General features: G+C 37.9%; 3 protein-coding genes across 3 annotated transcripts; 2 read left to right on the forward strand and 1 right to left on the reverse strand.

Moving 5' to 3' along the window:
• The first annotated feature begins 288 nt into the window (after nucleotides 1-288).
• On the forward strand, nucleotides 289-3778 carry LOC9304953 (protein DETOXIFICATION 47, chloroplastic). Its single transcript, XM_021019876.1, has 12 exons — nucleotides 289-835; nucleotides 1412-1506; nucleotides 1585-1693; nucleotides 1783-1838; nucleotides 1923-1978; nucleotides 2082-2220; nucleotides 2321-2527; nucleotides 2602-2841; nucleotides 2927-3004; nucleotides 3133-3204; nucleotides 3307-3369; nucleotides 3458-3778. The coding sequence occupies exons 1-12, from the start codon at nucleotides 427-429 to the stop codon at nucleotides 3557-3559; spliced, it is 1626 nt and encodes a 541-aa protein (XP_020875535.1). The 5' UTR covers nucleotides 289-426; the 3' UTR covers nucleotides 3560-3778.
• A 71-nt stretch (nucleotides 3779-3849) lies between these two features.
• On the reverse strand, nucleotides 3850-5358 carry LOC9302902 (neurofilament medium polypeptide). Its single transcript, XM_002868835.2, has 3 exons — nucleotides 4746-5358; nucleotides 4200-4418; nucleotides 3850-4114 (listed from the first exon to the last, which is right to left on the reverse strand). Exons 1-3 carry the CDS (start codon nucleotides 5319-5321, stop codon nucleotides 4046-4048), a joined length of 864 nt encoding a protein of 287 aa, XP_002868881.1. The 5' UTR covers nucleotides 5322-5358; the 3' UTR covers nucleotides 3850-4045.
• Nucleotides 5359-13127: 7769 nt separating this feature from the next.
• Nucleotides 13128-20648, forward strand: LOC9304954 (kinesin-like protein KIN-7D, mitochondrial). The gene is made up of 25 exons (XM_002866783.2): nucleotides 13128-13797; nucleotides 13923-14020; nucleotides 14127-14216; nucleotides 14351-14403; nucleotides 14706-14771; nucleotides 14869-14922; nucleotides 15145-15204; nucleotides 15378-15456; nucleotides 15551-15618; nucleotides 15758-15814; nucleotides 15895-15999; nucleotides 16391-16495; nucleotides 16706-16813; nucleotides 16920-17051; nucleotides 17141-17323; nucleotides 17623-17772; nucleotides 17852-17989; nucleotides 18071-18190; nucleotides 18308-18358; nucleotides 18471-18518; nucleotides 18659-18808; nucleotides 18978-19688; nucleotides 19778-19907; nucleotides 20002-20098; nucleotides 20372-20648. Exons 1-24 carry the CDS (start codon nucleotides 13472-13474, stop codon nucleotides 20085-20087), a joined length of 3168 nt encoding a protein of 1055 aa, XP_002866829.1. The 5' UTR covers nucleotides 13128-13471; the 3' UTR covers nucleotides 20088-20098; nucleotides 20372-20648.
• The last annotated feature ends 1150 nt before the right edge of the window (nucleotides 20649-21798 follow it).

The following is a 21798-nucleotide window of genomic DNA, read 5'->3' on the forward strand; positions in this document are numbered from 1 at the left end:
AGTGTAAATTGTAATTAAAGACTATTGTTTTGTTTATTTCTGTATCTTTGCCATGTAAATAATTACATTATATGATAAATAAATTATCATAGTGACAAATGACAGCAAGAAATGTGATTAGACCACCAACTAAATAATTGTATAGGTTAATAATGGAGCAAGTGATGTTCTTTCTATATACATTTTTTTAATTTCAATTTCTTTTAATGGGTTATTTTATTTTAACTGTAATTTCGTAGAAGAGTAATTTCGGAAGAAAAAAAGAAAAGAAAAGAAAAGCATCACGTGGTAAAGAGAGAGTAGTATAAAGATAGTTGGTTGGGTTCTGTTTTTTTTCTGTATACAAATCTCGAGGCGCCAAAAACAACCAAAAACTTCATAGCGGTGATCAGATTCACCAAATTTCTCTTAACCAAATCAATCAAAATGCTAATCAAATCCCAAAGATTGACCCTTTTCTCTCCTCTCTTTCCCAAACCAAGACCGATTCCGGTTAACTACCACCAGACACTGGTCGCAGAATCGGTGCTAACTCGGAGAAAACTCGGTGCGATCACCGCAACTCCGAGTTTCCAAGGAAATCCGGTGGTGACTCCGCGGAGAATAAAATTAGAGCAAGTTACGAGGAACTGCGTCGGAAGTGATCCGGAAATCGACGAAGAAGAAGAGGAGAAGAAGAGAGGGGATCTGGTGAAACAGAGCATATGGGAACAGATGAAAGAGATAGTGAAGTTCACAGGTCCGGCGATGGGGATGTGGATTTGTGGACCGTTGATGAGTCTCATCGACACGGTCGTCATCGGCCAAGGAAGCTCCATCGAACTCGCTGCTCTTGGTACGCTTTTCAATCATACTTATATTTCCGGTTTAGTAGCCAATTTTGAACCGGACTGGTCCCCAATCATACTGTTTTTGGTTCCTTTGTTTAGTCTCTTTCGAATAATATTACACAGATTTGTTGGAACCATGTGAACCAGAAAGAGTTTAAAAAACGGGTAAACAAATTATGCAAGTGTCCAGCTATATCATCTTATTATTTTTAATCATTTTTCCAAGCCAATCATTAGATTTGTGTCGGTTCACCAACTTCAAAATTTTGTATTTGTGTAACGTTTTTCACGAGTCTTGTAGACAGAAAAAAATATCGGTAACACTAAATAAAAAGAACAAAATACATATGTCAAAGTTAATTGTGTTGGTCTGAAGAAAAGCCAAATAAATGGTTTAGTCTCGTCGGTCAAAGTTAAAGACCGTTTTCAAATTTATTATTATGCATTTGATTTATACAAATTGAACTAGTCAACTCAAAGGCTAACTAACATAATTCAGTAATTAAAGTTATTTGTTTGATTTTGGGTGAGAATACGGTAATAATTGTGTACGATGGCTGAGAAAATTACCGGTTTAATAGGACCCGGAACAGTACTATGCGACCACATGAGTTACGTCTTCATGTTCCTCTCCGTGGCTACATCCAACATGGTCGCAACTTCTCTTGCCAAACAGGTAATTTACTTTTTACTCTTTCAACTTAGTCTTCTTCTGATGTGGAAACATCTCAAATGTTATTTGTTTTTCTTGCAGGACAAGAAAGAAGCGCAACATCAAATCTCTGTCTTGCTCTTCATTGGATTGGTTTGTGGACTAATGATGCTTCTGCTCACAAGATTTTTCGGTCCTTGGGCTGTTACTGGTAAACAATTTTTAGTACAAAAGTATGTTTCCGTTTTTAGTAATTTTTTGAGTGAAATGTATTTAGACTTTTGTCATGGTTTTTTGCAGCTTTTACAAGGGGGAAGAACATTGAGATTGTCCCTGCAGCTAATACATATATTCAGGTTCTTGTTCTTTTGACCATTCTCTGTTTCAAATTCTTCTGATAAATGATGCCTCTCTTTAACTGGAATCTTTCTGTCTTGCAGATTCGAGGCTTAGCGTGGCCGTTTATCCTTGTTGGATTGGTTGCTCAAAGCGCAAGGTTTCTTACACTTCCCTTCTTATTAATTAGCTTTAACGTTCGATGTTCTGTGTCGATTTTTTCGCCTCTTTATTGCTTGATTTGATGTGAGAATCTGTCTCAGTCTTGGAATGAAGAACTCATGGGGACCTCTTAAGGCTTTAGCTGCAGCAACGATCATTAACGGTCTTGGAGATACAATCTTATGCTTGTTTCTTGGGCAAGGTATCGCTGGAGCTGCTTGGGCAACAACTGCTTCTCAGGTAATATAAACAATACCATGAAGCCCAAAACTTGTAAAATGTAAATGAAAATGCAGAAGATTTCATTACGGATTAATGTGTTTGTGTGTTATGGTTATAGATTGTTTCGGCTTATATGATGATGGATTCTCTGAACAAAGAAGGCTACAATGCTTACTCTTTTGCGATCCCTTCACCGCAAGAGCTATGGAAGATCTCTGCACTCGCTGCACCTGTTTTTATCTCCATCTTCTCCAAGATTGCTTTCTACTCTTTCATCATCTACTGTGCTACTTCCATGGGAACTCACGTTTTAGCCGCTCATCAGGTACAATACAAAACAGAGATCTTCATGCCTAGCATTGTTGGTGTTGTATATTTATATTTCTGGTTTTTTTATAGGTGATGGCTCAGACGTACAGGATGTGCAACGTATGGGGTGAGCCACTCTCTCAAACGGCTCAGTCCTTTATGCCAGAGATGTTATATGGTGCGAACCGTAACCTTCCAAAGGCTAGAACGTTGCTTAAGTCCCTAATGATTATTGGAGCCACCCTTGGATTAGTCTTGGGAGTTATCGGAACAGCGGTTCCAGGCCTGTTTCCTGGTGTCTACACACATGATAAAGTCATCATATCCCAGGTCTGTTTTTGGTTTTCAAATCAACATTTGTTTCATGTGTTTTTGCTTCTAACTTGGTCTAATCTGATTCTTGATCTGTTTCCAGATGCATAAATTGCTTATACCTTTCTTCATGGCGTTGTCTGCATTGCCTATGACAGTATCCCTCGAGGGTACATTGCTGGTAAATTACAAAGCTCTTGTTAGATTACATGGTTTCTTGAGAAGCAAGCAACTTAATAAAGCTTTCGATTTTTCTAATCTTGATAGAAGATAGTGTGCTTAAACTAAACGTTGTTTGTTATTTACCAGGCGGGACGTGATCTCAAATTCGTCAGCTCGGTGATGAGTTCAAGCTTCGTTCTTGGCTGTCTCACACTAATGGTACTTTATAGAGCCTTTTCATAAACCCTAATTAAGATTATTAATCTTCGAAGACACTTTAAATTTGAGCAACCCTAAAATGCTTTTTGTTGATAATGACAGTTCGTGACACGGAGTGGCTATGGTTTACTCGGCTGCTGGTTCGTTCTCGTTGGATTTCAATGGGTAAAGATTTGTATACATAACATTTTGTTACCAGAGATTTTTTCTTTGTCCAAATCTGTCTTTAACCAAAATATGGTTAACATTGCAGGGTCGGTTTGGTCTGTATCTACGACGGCTTCTTTCGCCTGGAGGCATACTTAATTCGAATGGGATAAGTCCATATACGGCGGAGAAGATCAAATCCATTTAGTCTCAGTATGATGATTTCATTGATTATCTAAAGAGTTTGCCAACAAATGGCTAATTATGATATATCAGGCACCAAAAAAAGCAAGTCACATCGAGCTCTGAGGCTCTAGAATGATGTCTAGGTTCTAAGCTTATTGTCAACTTCTTATTTTGGTCAGAGGCTCAATGCAAATTTAAAGCATAATAGACAAATAATATTTAAGTGTGGTTAGTTCAATCAGTTAGGAAAAAAGTAATTTGGATTATGTTTATTCAACGTAACAAAATTTTCATTCAAGATTGTCATCTCCCTTTGACGAAATCTCAAATTCACTGATAGGTTCTTTTGTGACTCGTCTCTTCATTTCATGGTCACGTTGTGGTTAAAGCTTCCACAGAGGAGAATTTGCCTTACTGATCAAATGTGATTGTTTTTCTAATTGTATTCTTGAAGAAATGAAAATGCATCACTACTCTTGAGATGATAACAAACAAACCGGGTAAAGATTTAAGCCGTTGGAACTCTACTTCCGCCTCTGCGTCCACGACCATCAGGTCTCTCTGAATATTCTCTTCTCTGCAACAACCAAAAGATTGAAATTGAATGATCTTAAAGATCAAAACAATATAGAGTAATATGCAATGCTTTCAGGGTTACTTACAAAGGGTTTAGTGGGTCTAGTGTTTGCGTATTTCTGCCTTCTAGTAATTGACATTCTCTCAACTTCCTTCTTCTTCGCCTCTGCTTTCATTTTGGTGGGACTAGGCCGATACAATATCACAGTCCGCCCGATTTGCCCTACTGCTACCGAACCAGTCGCTTCCTCCAAATGCTGAACCGCATCCTCTAGCTCATCGGGAGATGTCTTGCGTATTTTCACCTGTTGGTCATATAAGAATTAACAAGAGACTCACTCAAGTAAGCCACAGAAGTTTTGAACGTTCCCACAGTATCAATCCATTCTCATAGATCAATCAAACAACAACATTCCTTTCACAAAACATAAGACCAAAAAAAAAAAAATCAAGATTCCACATAATCTAAATCCCTAATCAGGTAGAAGAATCATTCCACTTTCATCTCATTCATACACCAAAGATGAACACATGAGTCAAATTACCACAAAGCAACAATTTTGAGGGAGATTACTTCACTTACAGCTCATTAGACCTAAAAGATTGAACACAAAACCTTATAAAGTTGATACCTTTAAGAGCTCGTTCTTCTCGAGAGTCTCGAGGAAGGAGAAAACGACTGAATCAGTAACACCAGATTTGCCGACGAGTTGACATTTCAATTTATCACCCAAGCTATGCGCGTAAGAAGCCAATTCCTTCTTCTCCTTTATCGACAACTTCAAAGCAGAGCCTCGACTCTTCTTCTTCGGCTTCTCTGTTTTCTCCTCTTTAACTCCTAAACCCATCTCAGATGTTTCCGAATCTTCAATTCCTCTCACGGAAACAACCACTCCTCTGTCCAGCTCTTCTTCTTCGTCTTCGCCTTCTTCGTATTCGTATTCTTCATCCTCGCTCTCTTCGTCTTCTTCGAGATCTGGTTCATCGATGGAAGAGAAGGATTTCACTACGAGTGAAGTAGAACGAGATGGAAGCGGCTTTGATTGAAGGCGGGGCGTGTTACGGAGATTGGATTGGGAGATTGAAGCGGAGAAGCAAAAGGGTCTAAGGAAGCGACAGACCGACGACGGTGCTTTGGGATGTCGGAGAAGAAGATTGTGGATAAGGTGAGTCGATGAAGAAGACGATGATGCTGTCACTCTCTCCATTGCACCAAACACACACTCTAAAAATTGGTTTTGTGGTTTCTTTATTATATATATAAAACCCCTCTAAAATATGATTATTTCACAATCAAGATCCTAAATGTTTGATTAATCTCATCTCAGTATCTGACGGTGCAGATTACGCCGTGGTTGTTTTGGGTCTTTGTATTGTGGGCCAAATAGGCCCAATTACGACCCATTTTAAAATGATATCCTCTCTTTGGTGGGTCACTCAACAATGACATTCCCTACTGTTTTGCACACGCTTTTCTGCTAAAACAAATCAGAGATTGATGACGATTTTTTATAAAATATAGTTAATATATTTGATAGATTGTCTTTGTCTAGCCCAAGTAATTTCCATTTCAGGTATGTTAAAGCTAGTAATTTACTAACAACACAATTATTTTTGCTTTTACAAACACCACGTATTGTTTTTTTTTTCCGACGTATCAAGGGAATTTAAAGATCAAACCACATGGCACGTGAGAAAGGAAAAGCATGCACGTGAGCCAGCTGTGCAATGAAGCTCAAAAAAGTGACAACCACTTAGATTAGCTTCGAGAAGCAGGCACTCTATATTTATCGCATAACGGTATTTATTTCATTCAATAATTCTTTTGTTGTATAAATTTACAAAATTTCGAGTCTGTGATGTATACATACATGTATCTGACGAATATTTTTGTTTGAAACAGAAGCATTATCCTAATTTACGTGTTCCCGAGCCGAGAGGCTCAAGACGATTTCCAATTATTGTCGTTGCTGTTATTATTATTGTTAATAATTATAGTTATTATTATTATTTATGGAAACACAAGATTCCACATGATACTGCTTAAGCACTATGTCGAGCGAAAATGGATACTCGATTTAAATTAATTACCCCCATTAAATCCTTGAAAATTAAACGAAGCAATTTGATTTTGGATCGTACAATCAAACGTTATGTATCTTAATCTCTTTTTTTATATAACAAAATAATGTTTATCGTTTGGTATTGTAGAGGTTTTCAGCCTCTCAAAGGCTCAAGCTTTATCTCATTTGTCATCAACACCATATTACGGAAACAAATCAAGTAAAGTATCGAGAAGAGGAGGAAGATAAAATAGAGCAAGATGAAGGAAGAAGAGGAGCACACAAAGGATTTGTTAACCCGGTTCACGGCATTAACGAGCCGCTACGTCCGGTTAGGATCGATAGATCCACAACTTCACTATGAAGAAGAAGGTATTACAAACAAGAAGCAACAAGTGACCCGTCTAATACCCTTCACTAGTACTTAGACTCACTCTGTACCACTTCCTGTATAACTCAGAGAACAACAATGACAAGCTTATACTAATACATGTTTTCTCTCATCTCTATACCTTACTAACTCTTCTTCTTAGATCTACATTGTGCTATTGCTCTCTCTCTCTACTCCCTTCTCCCTTAGCTTCTCTCAATGAAGATAAGCACCTATATATAGAGACAGCTAACTAGGGCTTCCTTGTGCTAAAACAAACCGCAACCCTTTTGAGAACAAACTGACAAAACGGAGAGGCTCCCCTTTGTGGTCCCAAAAGTATCCCAACCCAACTTTAACTTGACTAGAGTTAAGCCTTGAGTTGCTTTTGATCTTCATTTGCTTGAGAAACAAGTTCTCATCTCCACAAATCTCCACCTGAGAACATGTTGATCAATCCACACAACCTTCACACACTTGAGAGAGGGAGAGAGTACCTTCTAAGCAGTTTAAACACCATAAACCTGCTTGATCCTTCCTGTATTAAACTTATATTCAATACACTTCAGCTGTGACTACTCACACTGTTGAACCTGAGCCATCAATACATCTTTAGATCACGAGTTGTGAAACCCAGCTCCAATGCAGTCTTGCATTAAGCTCAATTCTTCCCTGATCACCTCCTATGATGCATTCGACACCTGAATACTTGATATCACCGCTCAGACAACTCCATTAACAAGTCAAGAGAACACTTCCAGCTTGTTAAACACAACAGAAAATTCCATAAGCTTCACCGCTTATTAGACGTCCAATCACACATTCTCCACCATGGCTTCTGTTAAGGCCATGAGCTTGTACCAGTGACTGAAGTACCAAATAACCCTCTGCAAAACTTGATTCCCTTGCTAGCTTCTAGGATTTCCTCATGCGCATTGAGATCAAAACCCTTTGAATTCACTTGAATCAAATGCAGAAAACCATAATCATTTTTAAGCTCAAACCTGAAGCTTCTTTGATTCACCATGTAAACCATCTAAACAGCCTGTTTAGTACCACAACAGCTTTAGATGACCTTTACAAACCTGTTTAACAAAACCAATCCAGAACACATCCTTTGTTCAACAGTTCTGTTTAAACAGAGCCTTTACCAGCAGATTTGAACCACTACCAGCAATCTTTAAACCTGTCTCACATCAACAAGACCTTGTGATAACCCTGAGACAATCCTTACAGCACCTTCCACATCCATTCTAGAATTCTGATGCACTTTCTACTGTAGTACAGTCCTGCAAAACCTGCGGACCTCCACCAAACGACTTGAACCTTGCACCATCCGATTTTTCAGACATAACCAGTCTTTTTCTTCTTTATCATCATATGATACTAGAAGATACTCCACTTGAATGGTATGCAAGTATCTTTTCCTGAGAGGATACTTACATATACTCCCTTTTGGTGCAGACAACCAAAACTAAAAAAAAACTCCTTAGTTGTTGTCTTCCAAATGCATTCTCTGCATTTACATCCTTCCTAGGATTCCTTTTTCAGTTACCAAGACCAGCTTTGAGATGGGTTGTTATCAAACTTGATACACAACACTTTCACATTCCCGAAGTGAGCAACCTTGAGACAACTCCTGCAACACTCGTGCTTGTCTCCTCTCAGTTTCTCCTTTAGAGAACTCAATTAACCACTTCAATGTCTTCATCTCTATTTACATCTTAAGGTCTTCTGAAAAGCTTTCAGAAACCTGCAACTCCATCATAGAAACCTGCAGCTCTGCTTCTGAATATCAACACCAACAATCAGCTTCAAACCAAAAACTGTAGCCAGCCTTGTACCATCATGCTATAACCTTCTTTCAGCTGAAAACCCGTTGATAATAAACTGTTCTTGACTTGTTTTCTTATTAGCACACTGAACTTCCATGAATCTGATAAACTAGTGAGTTACACAGCCATTTAACTCTTTTATCTTCAGCTAACCTTCCGAGACACCATCCACAAACATAGCTCCACCATGAAGGAAAAAATATCCTTAGATATGCATTGCTCCTTTTGTAGCAACAATACTCCACCTGAAACTATAACCCTTGGATGCACTTTGTCTCTATAAGCTGAGCTTCACCAATCTGAGTTAAAGCCACTTTTCACTGTATCTTGGATTCATTTCCACGTTCTTATGAATCACCATTATTACTTGCTTGAGAAAGTGTGTCAAAACATGAGACACATCTTCTTTCTTCCTTCAGCCACATCAAATGATCCATTTGCAACCAGAAAACCACTAAGAACTTGTCTTTAATTTCTGCAGCCTTGTCCTCTCTTTACTTGGAACATTCTTCATGATCTAATTGTGAAACAACTTAGGTTGATACACCATCAAACCATACCTCAATCCCATAAATAAAATCTTGTACTTTCCTGTAGCCAATTCCACTATATACTTGTCTTGCACCGCTGTTCAAACGAACAGGACACGCCGCCTAACACCCTTTGGCTAGGAAGACTTTCGACACAAGAAAATAGTACAGCCAATTGCATACCATCAGATGCTTCTTTTAACACTTGAAGATCTGATCCAAAAAACACAAAACACAAGATACACTCTGAGAAAATATTGCTCCACCCGAGATAAGAACTCCTTGTTCCTTAAGCAAAATTACCATGTGTTATGCCAAACACAAATTTGCACAGAACATGAATCTTTTATGCTGCCATTACCTTGTCAAGAGAATTCGTTCTCATGACCAAACAAGCACAAACTGTCCAGCTTACACCAAACAACATGCTTACAAACCACGCTGCATTCCCTTTGAAAATAGCAGCCTTGTAGCTTCACGTTCTCTGATGATCCACAACCCGTAGATTCTCTCATTCACAAGAACTGACAACTACACACAGAGATAAACCTGCAACCGAACCCCTTTCAAAACTCAGCCAATACCAATGAAGTTTCCATAACATTTTTCTGTCTTGAATAAGCAGAAAACATGACTTGCTTGATAACCATTCTGCAACCTCCTTTAATTTGAACCAAGAGTACCTTTACTGATACACACACAGCCATAAAACGCCCATAAGCTTCAAGATTCTAAGGCATCCCCTACTTCCATGAATCTTATGAGTTACCGGGCTGGAAACACGATAGTTAGAACACCACCTGAAACCGACTTTACCAAAACTGTTTCAGCCAGAAGATAACATGAAAACCATCATTGAATCTTGGCTTAACTCTTGTAAAACCAGTACATAACACTTGTGTTCCAACAAACTTCCATTTCCAATAAATATGCAGAACTTGAGCAACCTGAAACTTCAATACAGAGCATCACAAAATCCCTTGTGACTGCACCGGAATCAGACATAAGGTTTCCCAAAACTTGAGTCTTGAAATTGATGTTCAATTTCGACATGAACTCTTAACCGGTTTCTTCAACAATGATCAAGAATCACCATCTTCGATCATATGCTTCTTGCTTCCATCTCTGAATTTCTCCGAAGGACTCCGAGCTTCATAACTTCGATTAAGCTCCAGCCTTCACATCTCTTTCATATATTGAAGCTTCTCTTTCTGATATTAACACAGACAAGAACTGATGCACCCCCGACCAAAAAACTCTACGAAATTTGGTGAGGCCTTTGCCTTTGTTGAATTCCTTCGAGTTTCAATTTCAACACTTCAACGAAAGAGAAAACGTCAAAGAGAAACGTGCTTTGTTCCTCTTTTGACTTTTGGGCATTAAGAGATCTTAGCCCACTTAGAATATTCACTAATGATAGACAAGGCCCATCTTGGTCCAACTTGAAGAAAACAATTTGTCGTACCTTAACCTTTCTTTTCCTCACCCGTCGACCATCGTAAGATGATTTTGCCGGCCACCATCCAGATGTTATCCGGTGACTTATATGGCCACCACATCTCCGTGATTCTCTCTCACCGTGCGTCTCTTCCTCGACAGCAAAACCCAAGGCTTCTTCTTCTCCGACTCGTTCTGCTCGTGACGGCGCCGTCTTCTCTTTCACGACGTCGTCGGAAACTCGAGCCACTCCGCCGGAATCTCAGCCTTCTCCGGTGAGAATCTCTCTGAATTCCTTGTCGTCGATCTCTGAACACCACAAGAGCTCATGACGAGCTTCCTCCGCGAAACCCAGATTTCAAAAGAAATCTTGCATCTTCTTCTGTCTTCTACTCTCAATGCTTCCAGAAGGTCACACTTCAATCTTCTTAGATGGACAAGACACTCCGTCTTCTATGAGATATAATCTCCAAACCATCTTTCTTCTCTAGAGCTGCACTTCCCGAAGCCATTGCTTGATAAAGGTGTGACCTTTTTCGACAAAACTTGCATCTTCTTCATAAAGCTTGAATCTTTCTCAAGAAACTTGAAGATTCTGGATAAAGCTTGAGTCTTTCAGCACTAACCTGTGCTCTGATACCACTTGTAGAGGTTTTTAGCCTCTACAAGGCTCAAGCTTTATCTCATTTGTCATCAACACCATATTACGGAAACAAATCAAGTAAAGTATCGAGAAGAGGAGGAAGATAAAATAGAGCAAGATGAAGGAAGAAGAGGAGCACACAAAGGATTTGTTAACCCGGTTCACGGCATTAACGAGCCGCTACGTCCGGTTAGGATCGATAGATCCACAACTTCACTATGAAGAAGAAGGTATTACAAACAAGAAGCAACAAGTGACCCGTCTAATACCCTTCACTAGTACTTAGACTCACTCTGTACCACTTCCTGTATAACTCAGAGAACAACAATGACAAGCTTATACTAATACATGTTTTCTCTCATCTCTATACCTTACTAACTCTTCTTCTTAGATCTACATTGTGCTATTGCTCTCTCTCTCTACTCCCTTCTCCCTTAGCTTCTCTCAATGAAGATAAGCACCTATATATAGAGACAGCTAACTAGGGCTTCCTTGTGCTAAAACAAACCGCAACCCTTTTGAGAACAAACTGACAAAACGGAGAGGCTCCCCTTTGTGGTCCCAAAAGTATCCCAACCCAACTTTAACTTGACTAGAGTTAAGCCTTAAGTTGCTTTTGATCTTCATTTGCTTGAGAAACAAGTTCTCATCTCCACAGGTATCAATTAGCCTTAGATGTCAAACCAAAACGAAACAAAAACATTAATATTCCATGGATCCTAGTTGTTGATTCAGAACGATTTTTATTTAATACAAATAGCGCAATTTATTGAATATACAGAATTACCCTTGCTAACTCGTTGTCGCCAATGTAAATTACAATATTAACCCCAATTAAGAGCATTTAGCGTCTACGTGTAAAGCGGTATCAGGAGAAAGGAGCAGCGATCACATGGGTAGAGGCTAATCTTAATCCTCCGGTTCCTCACAGTCCAATTATTATCGCGCGTGTCTCTACTCTTACCTGATGCGCGTCACTCAAACATTTTGAGTCAAAATCCAGTATTTTTTATAGTATTTCTTTTGTATTTCAAGAAATTAAAAAGATTATTGTTACGTAATTTACAAAGCAATGTCTCGCGGTAAAGGTAGAACCGGAACTCAAGTCAGATCAATCTCCGTGTATGACTGTGTCGCATCCAATGTTAATAATTTAAGGATCTGTATTTTATAAGTTAAGTATACTATTGTAAATAACGTATATTATACATTTTTATCAATCACATAATAAAATGCTTAATTTCACCAAGACACAAAAAATATCTCAACAAAAGTTCACGTTTGTTCTATCTGTACTGTGTATCTACATTTAAAACATATTCTTTCCTTATTTTGCTTTTATATTAGTGGAAGAATAGCTATTCGCATTCTATACTCTATGATATATATGAACAAAAGTATTATATATGTCCAACTCGGACATTTTTTATGACGTTGTACGAATAAAGCTTAGCAGATATATATACGTGCTGGTAACTCCAGATTTCTGAATCAAAACTTAGATTAATTTCTATAGCGTGTAAAGCATCAAATATATATACTGATAAACAGCACCACATATGTTTGTTAACCAGTTATTATTTATTAAATCGAGTAGTGTTTTATAGATGCTACAAAATTTTCCATCATAATAAGAAAATTAAAAGCAACGTTAAAATTTCATAAGCTATCATCCGTAGAGGGACAAACATCAAAACATAAGTAAAAAAACAGGATAATTTCAAATCGAGTTATAAAAAAACATTTAACAAGATCTCATCTTAGTCGTATAGATGTGACATTTATGTGTGTGTTTGAAATATATCTGTATGTAGGAGAAGGGTAAAAAGGGAAAATTACAGTATATGGTCAGCCATAGTTATTCCCGCTCGTCTCGTTGCTTGAAAAAATTTAAACCGGTGCGCCTTTTTTTTTCACTAAACCATTTTGCAACTACACGCCACAGGTTGGTCTGGTCTTCAATAATACCACGTCAGCATACAGTAAAAACTACTTTAATTAATTACAGTATTATTTATTCTCACCCAAAAAATCATTTATTTTTTTGTTTTGTCGTTCTCCTTCCTAAATAATTTTCAACTACCACAATTAATTAAAAATTAAAAATAGCGTATATTTGGAAAGGCACAGAAAAGAAAACAAAATTCAAAATCTGAAATTTCTCAGCCTCCTCGTTTCTTCACCCAGAAGAGAGAGAAATCTGAGAATTCCACCTTCTCTCTGAATTCGATCTTCGCTTAAAGAAGACGAAACAATCTCTCTCTCTTCCATGGTCTCACCATCTCTCTCTACCATCTCCTAGCCAAAGAAGACGAGAGAAGAAGAGAGGTCACAACAATGCTTTATTCTTCTTCTTCTTCTTCTGTCTCCAGCCATGTGAGCTCCCACTGACACATTCTCTGCGTCTTCGGAAGTTTTGTTTCGTTTGATTCTTCTCACCGGGTTTACCGAGTTTGACCCTCGAGTTTCGAGGTTAGTGGATGGCTTCATCCTCATCGAGGACTAGAAGCAGTAGACCTCCAAGTCCCGCTTCTTCCACTTCTTCTTCTCATCTTAGCAACCGTCTCATTCCTCGTTCTTGTTCTACCTCTGCTTCCTCATTGATCAACTCCGCCGCCGGAATCGGCTCCCGATCTATGACGCCTAGCCGCACCTTCTCCGACTCGGGGCTTATCGGCTCCGGGAGCTTTGGAATTGGATCGCCTGTACCTTACCCGTCAGAAGAGCTTCTCGGTGACCCTATGGAGGAGACTATTAGCTCTGAGCGGGATAGTATTTCCGTCACCGTTCGTTTTCGTCCATTGAGGTATGCTAGATCTGATCGCCGTGGACCAGATCTATTGCAGAGATTACAGTTTTCCTGTAGATGCAATTGGAGTCAATTCTTTATTGGGCTTTTCAAATTCAAGTTTCTATCTTTGGGGTTTGCAGTGATAGAGAGTTTCAAAGAGGAGATGAAGTTGCTTGGTACCCTGATGGTGATACATTGGTCAGGCAAGAGTACAATCCACTCACTGCTTATGCATTCGGTATTTGGTTCACCTCTCAATTATTGTGACCATCATAATCAATTATTTTTCCCCCATTGCTTGTTTTCATTGAGTGAATGTTTTTCCAAATTTGTTTTGATGCCAGACAAAGTTTTTGGACCACAAGCAACTACTATTGACGTTTATGATGTAGCTGCAAGACCAGTAGTCAAGGCAGCAATGGAAGGTGTTAACGGTAAGGAACATTGCTGCAAAATTCAGCTTTACCAAAATTTGTGTCTTTTTATAGAAATATCCTATGGGCCAATTGGTATCCAAGTTTGTATTGCTTGCAACATATTTTCTGACTCAGGGTTGGAAATTTGACAGGAACCGTTTTTGCTTATGGTGTGACAAGCAGTGGAAAGACACACACAATGCATGTAAGGGTTTAAAAAAAACGTCCTTTTACACCTTTCTCTCTAGTTTTTCTTCAAAACACATGTGCTATGGTAGCAAAAGATACCATACAAAGACCAGTTGCCATCATTTATAGCTGATGGTTATGTGAGTTGGAAATGCTCCTATGAATGGAATTTGATGGGCTTCATTTAGATTGGTTGTGCTTATCTTTAGTGAAGTAGCTACCTGGACTGTTGGGTCTTTAGTTCCCGTCCAAACAAGTAGAAACCTACATCTGATGTTCTTTTTGTTTTGCCTTTGGTTCCTTTTGCAATATGCATAGGGTGATCAAGAATCTCCTGGGATCATACCGCTAGCAATAAAAGACGTGTTCAGTATCATCCAGGATGTAAGTTGTCTTAACGGGGTTCATGTCTTTTCTCATCTCATCACGACTTTTTTATATGATTTCATGCTCGCTAACTGGCTGCATTTTTATATTTCAGACTCCAGGAAGGGAGTTCCTACTCCGTGTTTCATATCTTGAAATATACAACGAGGTAAGTTGAACTTTTTATCCTTGATATATTTACATGCTAAGCCCTGAAAAGTAGATATTTTTAGATTGGTATATGTTTTCTTGTTCGTCTGCCTTATCTTTGAGAACTAGAATGCTTAAAAATATAGAGAATTGGGTGACTGCTCATGATCTTCCTGGTTTTACATGTGTGCTTCTATGTTTCAGCTGTCTGCAGTTTATCTGATAACCGTCTTTGTATCAGGTGATAAATGATTTACTGGATCCTACGGGCCAAAATTTACGTGTTAGAGAGGATTCCCAGGTTTGCTTCAACCTCCATAGGATGCTTAGCTTTCTCCATTTCTCTCTCACACACGCACACTCATTGTGCTCTGATAGAAATAGAATAGATGTGAACAATTTAGCTTAGAATCTCATATGAATATAATATCATTTGAGAAAAGATATTGATTCATATTGCGTTTTGTTTTCTAGGGCACTTATGTTGAGGGTATCAAGGAAGAAGTTGTTTTGTCTCCTGGCCATGCATTATCATTCATTGCAGCTGGGGAAGGTTATCAGAAAATTTAACCCCTGAAATATGTTTTGATTTTGTTAACTCTGTCCGTTCCGCCTCTACTTAATATTGCTGTTGTTTTCAATTGCAGAACATCGTCATGTTGGTTCAAATAATTTCAATTTGTTGAGCAGCAGAAGTCACACTATATTTACACTGGTACGTCTTCAAGCTCCAGGAGCTTGTCATTGTGTAATTTTGTAGCTTCTTTTCAGTGTCTCAGCATGATGTTTTTTGCTCTTTACAAGGTGTCCTCACAATGTACATGTTTTGAAGTCTATTTTGTATCTGTTTGCAGATGGTTGAAAGTAGTGCTACTGGAGATGAATATGATGGAGTTATCTTTTCTCAACTCGTAAGGGCTTCATTCTTTTTGTTATTGTATAAGATCATTTAGTTTTGAGATGGGACCTAACTGTATATTTTCTTGTTTAGAATTTGATTGACTTAGCCGGATCTGAGAGTTCCAAAACTGAAACGACTGGATTGAGGAGGAAGGAGGGTTCATACATCAACAAGAGTCTTCTAACTCTTGGAACTGTAGGTGTCTTTTTTTAATTCGAGCTGTATTTCTATTTTTTATCTGTTTCTTCAAAAAATTAGTGTTAGCATGTCCATCAGAAGCTCTGTTACTGAATAACGCTGAACTTGCTTACAGGAGTAACTCAATTAGTTTCCACATTCCATTGTTGGCATTAGATAATCAGAAAGGATTTTGCAGTTGTTATGGGAATATACTTGGGATTTTCAGTACTTTTTCTCTTGATGTACTGCTGCTAGTACTTCTTGATCGATGTTTGATTTTCTGATAAGTAGTCTGTTGCCCTTATTATACTTTTTGCCTGTCGGTGGTAGCATGTTCAGTCACTTAAACCTTTGAGATGGTAGGGCGTTTTACTTATAATTATCTCTTGTGGTTTCATTTATGAAGGTGATTGGAAAACTTAGTGAGGGTAAGGCAACTCACATTCCATATCGTGACTCTAAGCTAACTCGTCTTCTGCAATCTTCATTAAGTGGTCATGGGCATGTGTCGGTAAGACTCTTCTGTATCTGTTGCAATATTTACCCATTTCCTATATACTGGTTTTCCATGGTTGACTATCTTAGAATTGTTTGATTGCAATACTCTATGCTTGTTTTGTTTATATTGACTAATTTGTAATAAGTAGTTAAGCATTGTGCTGATACTGATCCACCATAACAACAGAGAAGCTAATTGAGTCTTTTTGTTTCCTTATTATAGCTCATATGTACAATTACTCCTGCGTCGAGCAGTAGTGAGGAAACTCATAATACATTGAAGTTTGCCAGCAGGGCAAAGAGTATAGAAATATATGCTTCACGCAATCAGGTGATGTTTTGACCTGTTTTACAATAAAGTACATTGCTATACCCAAGGGTATAAGCTTGAACATCTGCTTGATTTTGTATTTTTTTTTTCCATTTCTGAAAAGCAGATTATAGATGAGAAGTCATTAATTAAGAAATATCAAAGAGAAATCTCAACCCTCAAACTAGAACTTGATCAGCTTAGAAGGGGTATGCTTGTTGGTGTCAGTCATGAAGAGTTAATGAGCTTAAAGCAACAGGTTCTGACCTCCCCCAAGACCTTTATCTTGAATAATTCTTACTGTGTTCCAAAGGGAGTGAATTAACTAACTATCCATTTACACAACAGTTAGAAGAAGGTCAAGTGAAAATGCAATCAAGATTAGAGGAAGAAGAAGAAGCCAAAGCAGCTCTAATGAGCAGAATCCAAAAGCTTACCAAGCTCATACTCGTCTCTACCAAGAATTCTATTCCTGGATATTTGGGCGATATACCTACTCATCAACGCAGTCTCTCTGCTGGTAAAGATGATGTAAGTTTTCTGCTCAAACCAGTGATCATAAATTCTTGCTATTTCAGATAGGTAAACGGTTCTAGTGATTTGGTTAGTTCTTTTATCCATTTTGAGGTGTGCCCTAGTTTTCTAATAATTGGTTTTGATGATTTAACCTGAATAAGTTTCTATTTTGTTTGGTCAAAACTTCTTGTCTCTGGACCAAGTAACTGAAAATCTATCTGTTCCTTATTTTTCTCCTGCTGCAGGTTGCTTCCACATCTCAGAAGCTGTTTCAAAAACACAATGACTAATTATGTTATCTCTTTGCTTTTCAGAAATTCGATTCTCTACTGTTGGAAAGTGATCATCTGGGATCTCCATCTTCGACCTTGGCTCTTGTATCAGAAGGTTCTTTAGGTTTTAACCACAGGCGATCTTCTAGCAAGTTGAATGACGAAAACTCACCGGGTGCAGAATTTACTCAAGTGAGTAAATTATCCCAACGTTTCTGTTGAATGTAGAAAAATGGTATCTGATTGTTGTGGGTTTGTGGCGTTTTTGTAGGGTGTCATGACGCCAGATGAAATCGACCTTCTGGTTGAACAAGTTAAGATGCTTGCTGGTGAGATAGCTTTCAGTACGAGCACACTAAAGCGTTTAGTGGATCAGTCCGTAAATGATCCGGAAAACTCACAAACTCAGGTAATATAGTAGTACTGACCACCTGAAGTGGCGCATTTAACTTATTCTTAGCTAACTAAACTAATAAATTATTGCATGCAGATAGAGAATCTGGAACGCGAGATTCACGAAAAGCAAAGGCAAATGAGAGCCTTGGAACAGCTCATAATTGAGAGTGGTGAAGCTTCAATTGCCAACGCATCATTAGTTGAGATGCAACAGGTATTTAACCTCCACATCTCATTCACAGAGAGAACATGATGTTTGAGCTTTTCAAAGTCACTGGTTTAAGAGTAAACGATGATCTGCTAAGATATCTTGCTCTTTTGTTGTTTTCAGAAAGTTATGAGTCTGATGACCCAGTGCAATGAGAAGAGCTTTGAGCTGGAGGTGAATTTTTTTATATTTTTATTGAAAGTACCGCCTTGTTTTCTACATTAGCAAAATCAGAAGATTGATTATCTTCACCATATGCTTAAACTTGGTTCTACCTCTGTCACAGATCAAATCAGCTGATAATTGCATTCTCCAAGAACAACTACAGAAAAAGGTCCGTACATGTTTTTCTCGTATTGAAGTCGTGCACAATTTTCTTCTTTTTACTCCATTCTTCTTGCTTATATCTAATTCATCCTTTGAACATTGTTCTGCGGAAAAATGCTTCTTATCACACTTGCTCCAACTATGCAGTGTACCGAGAACAAAGAACTACATGAAAAGGTGAATCTTCTAGAGCAACGCTTGAATGCAGTATCTAGTGAGAAATCCTCACCATCTTGTTCCGATAAAGCGGTATCTGGAGAGTATGCAGACGAACTAAAAAAGAAAATACAATCGCAGGTAAATTTACAAGCATACATTCTCAGTTCTCACAAGTATCCTAATAAATACCTCTGCGGATCAATAAATATCAAGTAACATAGATTTATGCATTTATTTGTAAATCCGAACCTCTCTTTATGCTAACATAAATCTCATTCTTACATGGATGTTTATGTTTTGTATTTAGGAAATTGAGAACGAAGAGTTGAAGCTAGAACACGTGCAAATTGTGGAAGAGAACAGTGGATTACGAGTACAAAATCAAAAACTAGCTGAAGAAGCTTCATATGCTAAGGAGTTAGCCTCTGCTGCTGCTGTTGAGCTGAAAAATCTGGCTAGCGAAGTAACAAAACTCTCACTACAAAACACAAAGCTAGAAAAAGAATTAGCAGCTGCAAGAGACTTGGCTCAAACGCGTAACCCCATGAACGGAGTTAATCGCAAGTATAACGATGGGGCAAGGTCAGGAAGAAAGGGAAGGATTTCCTCAAGTAGGTCAAGTGGAGATGAGTTTGACGCATGGAATCTAGACCCAGAAGATCTTAAAATGGAGTTGCAAGTAAGGAAACAGCGAGAGGTGGCTCTTGAGTCTGCATTGGCAGAGAAAGAGTTTATAGAAGATGAATACAGGAAAAAAGCAGAAGAGGCAAAGAGAAGAGAGGAAGCTTTAGAAAACGATCTGGCAAACATGTGGGTACTTGTTGCCAAGTTGAAGAAAGACAATGGTGCATTGCCTGAACCCAATGGCACTGACCCTGGAAGAGAATTAGAGAAGAGTCAAACCCATGCGGTTCTGAAAGAGAGACAAGTCTCGAGTGCACCAAGACAACCTGAAGTAGTAGTAGTAGCTAAAACCGAAGAGACACCAAAAGAGGAACCACTCGTTGCTCGTCTCAAGGTAAATGTAATGAGATGAGTTTTCTACATTTACCTGTGAACAGTCTTTTCTTTCAAATATAACAAGAATTTGTTGTAATAATGATACAGGCACGAATGCAAGAAATGAAAGAGAAAGAGATGAAATCGCAAGCGAATGGAGACGCCAACTCTCACATTTGTAAAGTATGTTTTGAATCTCCCACTGCGGCAATTCTACTCCCTTGCCGTCATTTCTGCTGTAAGTCATAACTTTATCTCCATGAAATCTCCTTTCTCTTCCTTTATCAAACAGTTGTATTAAAAAGATGAAAATCTCTGATTCATTGTTACAGTATGTAAATCCTGTTCTCTTGCTTGCTCTGAATGCCCAATTTGTCGCACAAAGATCTCTGATCGGCTCTTTGCATTTCCGTCTTAACCAATCAAAAGGTAACCTTTCTTGCAAGTGGATTGTCTATCACAACTGAATATGAGAAACTCAAAGTTTAAGTTTGGTTTTTGATATGTAGAAAACAAAAGCTGACTTACCCAATTCTTTAAGCTTTTTAGGTTCAGTTTTTGGATTCATTATTGGTTAGATTTATTAGTGTCAACCGGATTGAACACTATTTTGGTTATGGACCAATGTCAGATGTTGTTAAAACAGATCAGATAGACTTTTAAAAATATGTAAATATTGATTTAACTTGCCTACTTATGCAGGTCTCTAAGAACTGTGGGTGAAAAGCCTGTTGCTATATATTTTGAGGAGAGAACAGGTTGGGATTTTTTTAATTAGTTTTTGGCTCTTTTGTATGTAATATTTATGTCTATCAGTTTATGCTTATATTTATATTTATCATTAAAAAATGGGGAAAAAAAGAAAAATTAAAACAGATACGTGTGGACATACATAACGAACGAGATTCATTTCTAAACCCCAAACTTTTCTATTACAAAACAAACAAAAATTAATATTGGAGCAAACTCTTTTATGTTTTTTTTTGTTGTGGTCGCTTATTGTACATCATATACCGAAAGATTGCATTGGCAGGAGTGACTTTGGGATGACCTTCAAAAACGTAACCAATGAATTCTTTTAAGATTTTTCAATCTCTTTTTTTTATGTAACCATGATATATACGTAGTACTATTTCAACCTTCTTAATAGCAAACCAGTATCCCGAATCAAATTTGACTCTATCCAAACAACCCTACTTTAAATAAATAAATATTCGATCACAAGCAAGACTGAATCACGAATCTTGTGATTGTTTAATGACTTCTATTATCTTCGATAACTGATTCCTTCCAATATATTGTGACATAGGTGTCTAATCCATTGCCATTGATTTGTAACTAAGTTTTTCTCATAAGAAATTTGTAAAGAACATTTTTTTTTCTCTAGACCCGATTAATTCAAATAGGACTAATACACCTTTAGGCCATGATTGAAAATAAGGTCTTAAAAAACAACAACCAAAAACCATTACAAAAACTAGTTAAAAAAATTCACAAATTGGATGTACAAAGGCTGTTCACAAAGATTCAAATTCTTCATCCCTTGGTGGAACATAATGCAGTTCGCAAACATCAAAATCAAGATGAAGTCTATACCACAAGCTTCTGCCCAATCTTCTCCATCATTCTCTTCTTCGACATAATCAAATGTATTAGTTTTATAAATTATATATGATATGTTGTTGGTTTTAGTAGTTTAAAACATTTTTAAGTTTTACATAATTAGATTTCATTTACTCAACTCTCAGAGATTTAAAGTTTTGTCTTCCAAATGGCTATATTGGAATCACCAAACTCTAGACATCCCTATCAACATCACGAAGGTTGCTGCAAACAACACTATTACCATTGATTTGTCTCCGGCTGTTGAAGTAAGAATTGATGAAGAATGGGAGGATTTAGCTGAGATCGATGTGAAAGGTGGCAGATTGCAAATAGGTAGTTTGACTATGTGCAAGGAAATGATGTTGAAGATTGGGCTGTTTGGGAAATCGATCTTTTTATTCCTGATTTTGAAGATGATATTGTGGATATCAAAATGGTGATCAAACTACAAGAATACTGGTGGTCACTATGTGAGGACGCCCCAATAAGTTGATTCTTCCTAATCCAAAATAAACTAAACGGTG

The sequence above is a fragment of the Arabidopsis lyrata genome, assembly GCF_000004255.2.
Source record: "Arabidopsis lyrata subsp. lyrata unplaced genomic scaffold ARALYscaffold_7, whole genome shotgun sequence".
In the NCBI taxonomy this organism is placed as follows: domain Eukaryota; kingdom Viridiplantae; phylum Streptophyta; class Magnoliopsida; order Brassicales; family Brassicaceae; genus Arabidopsis; species Arabidopsis lyrata.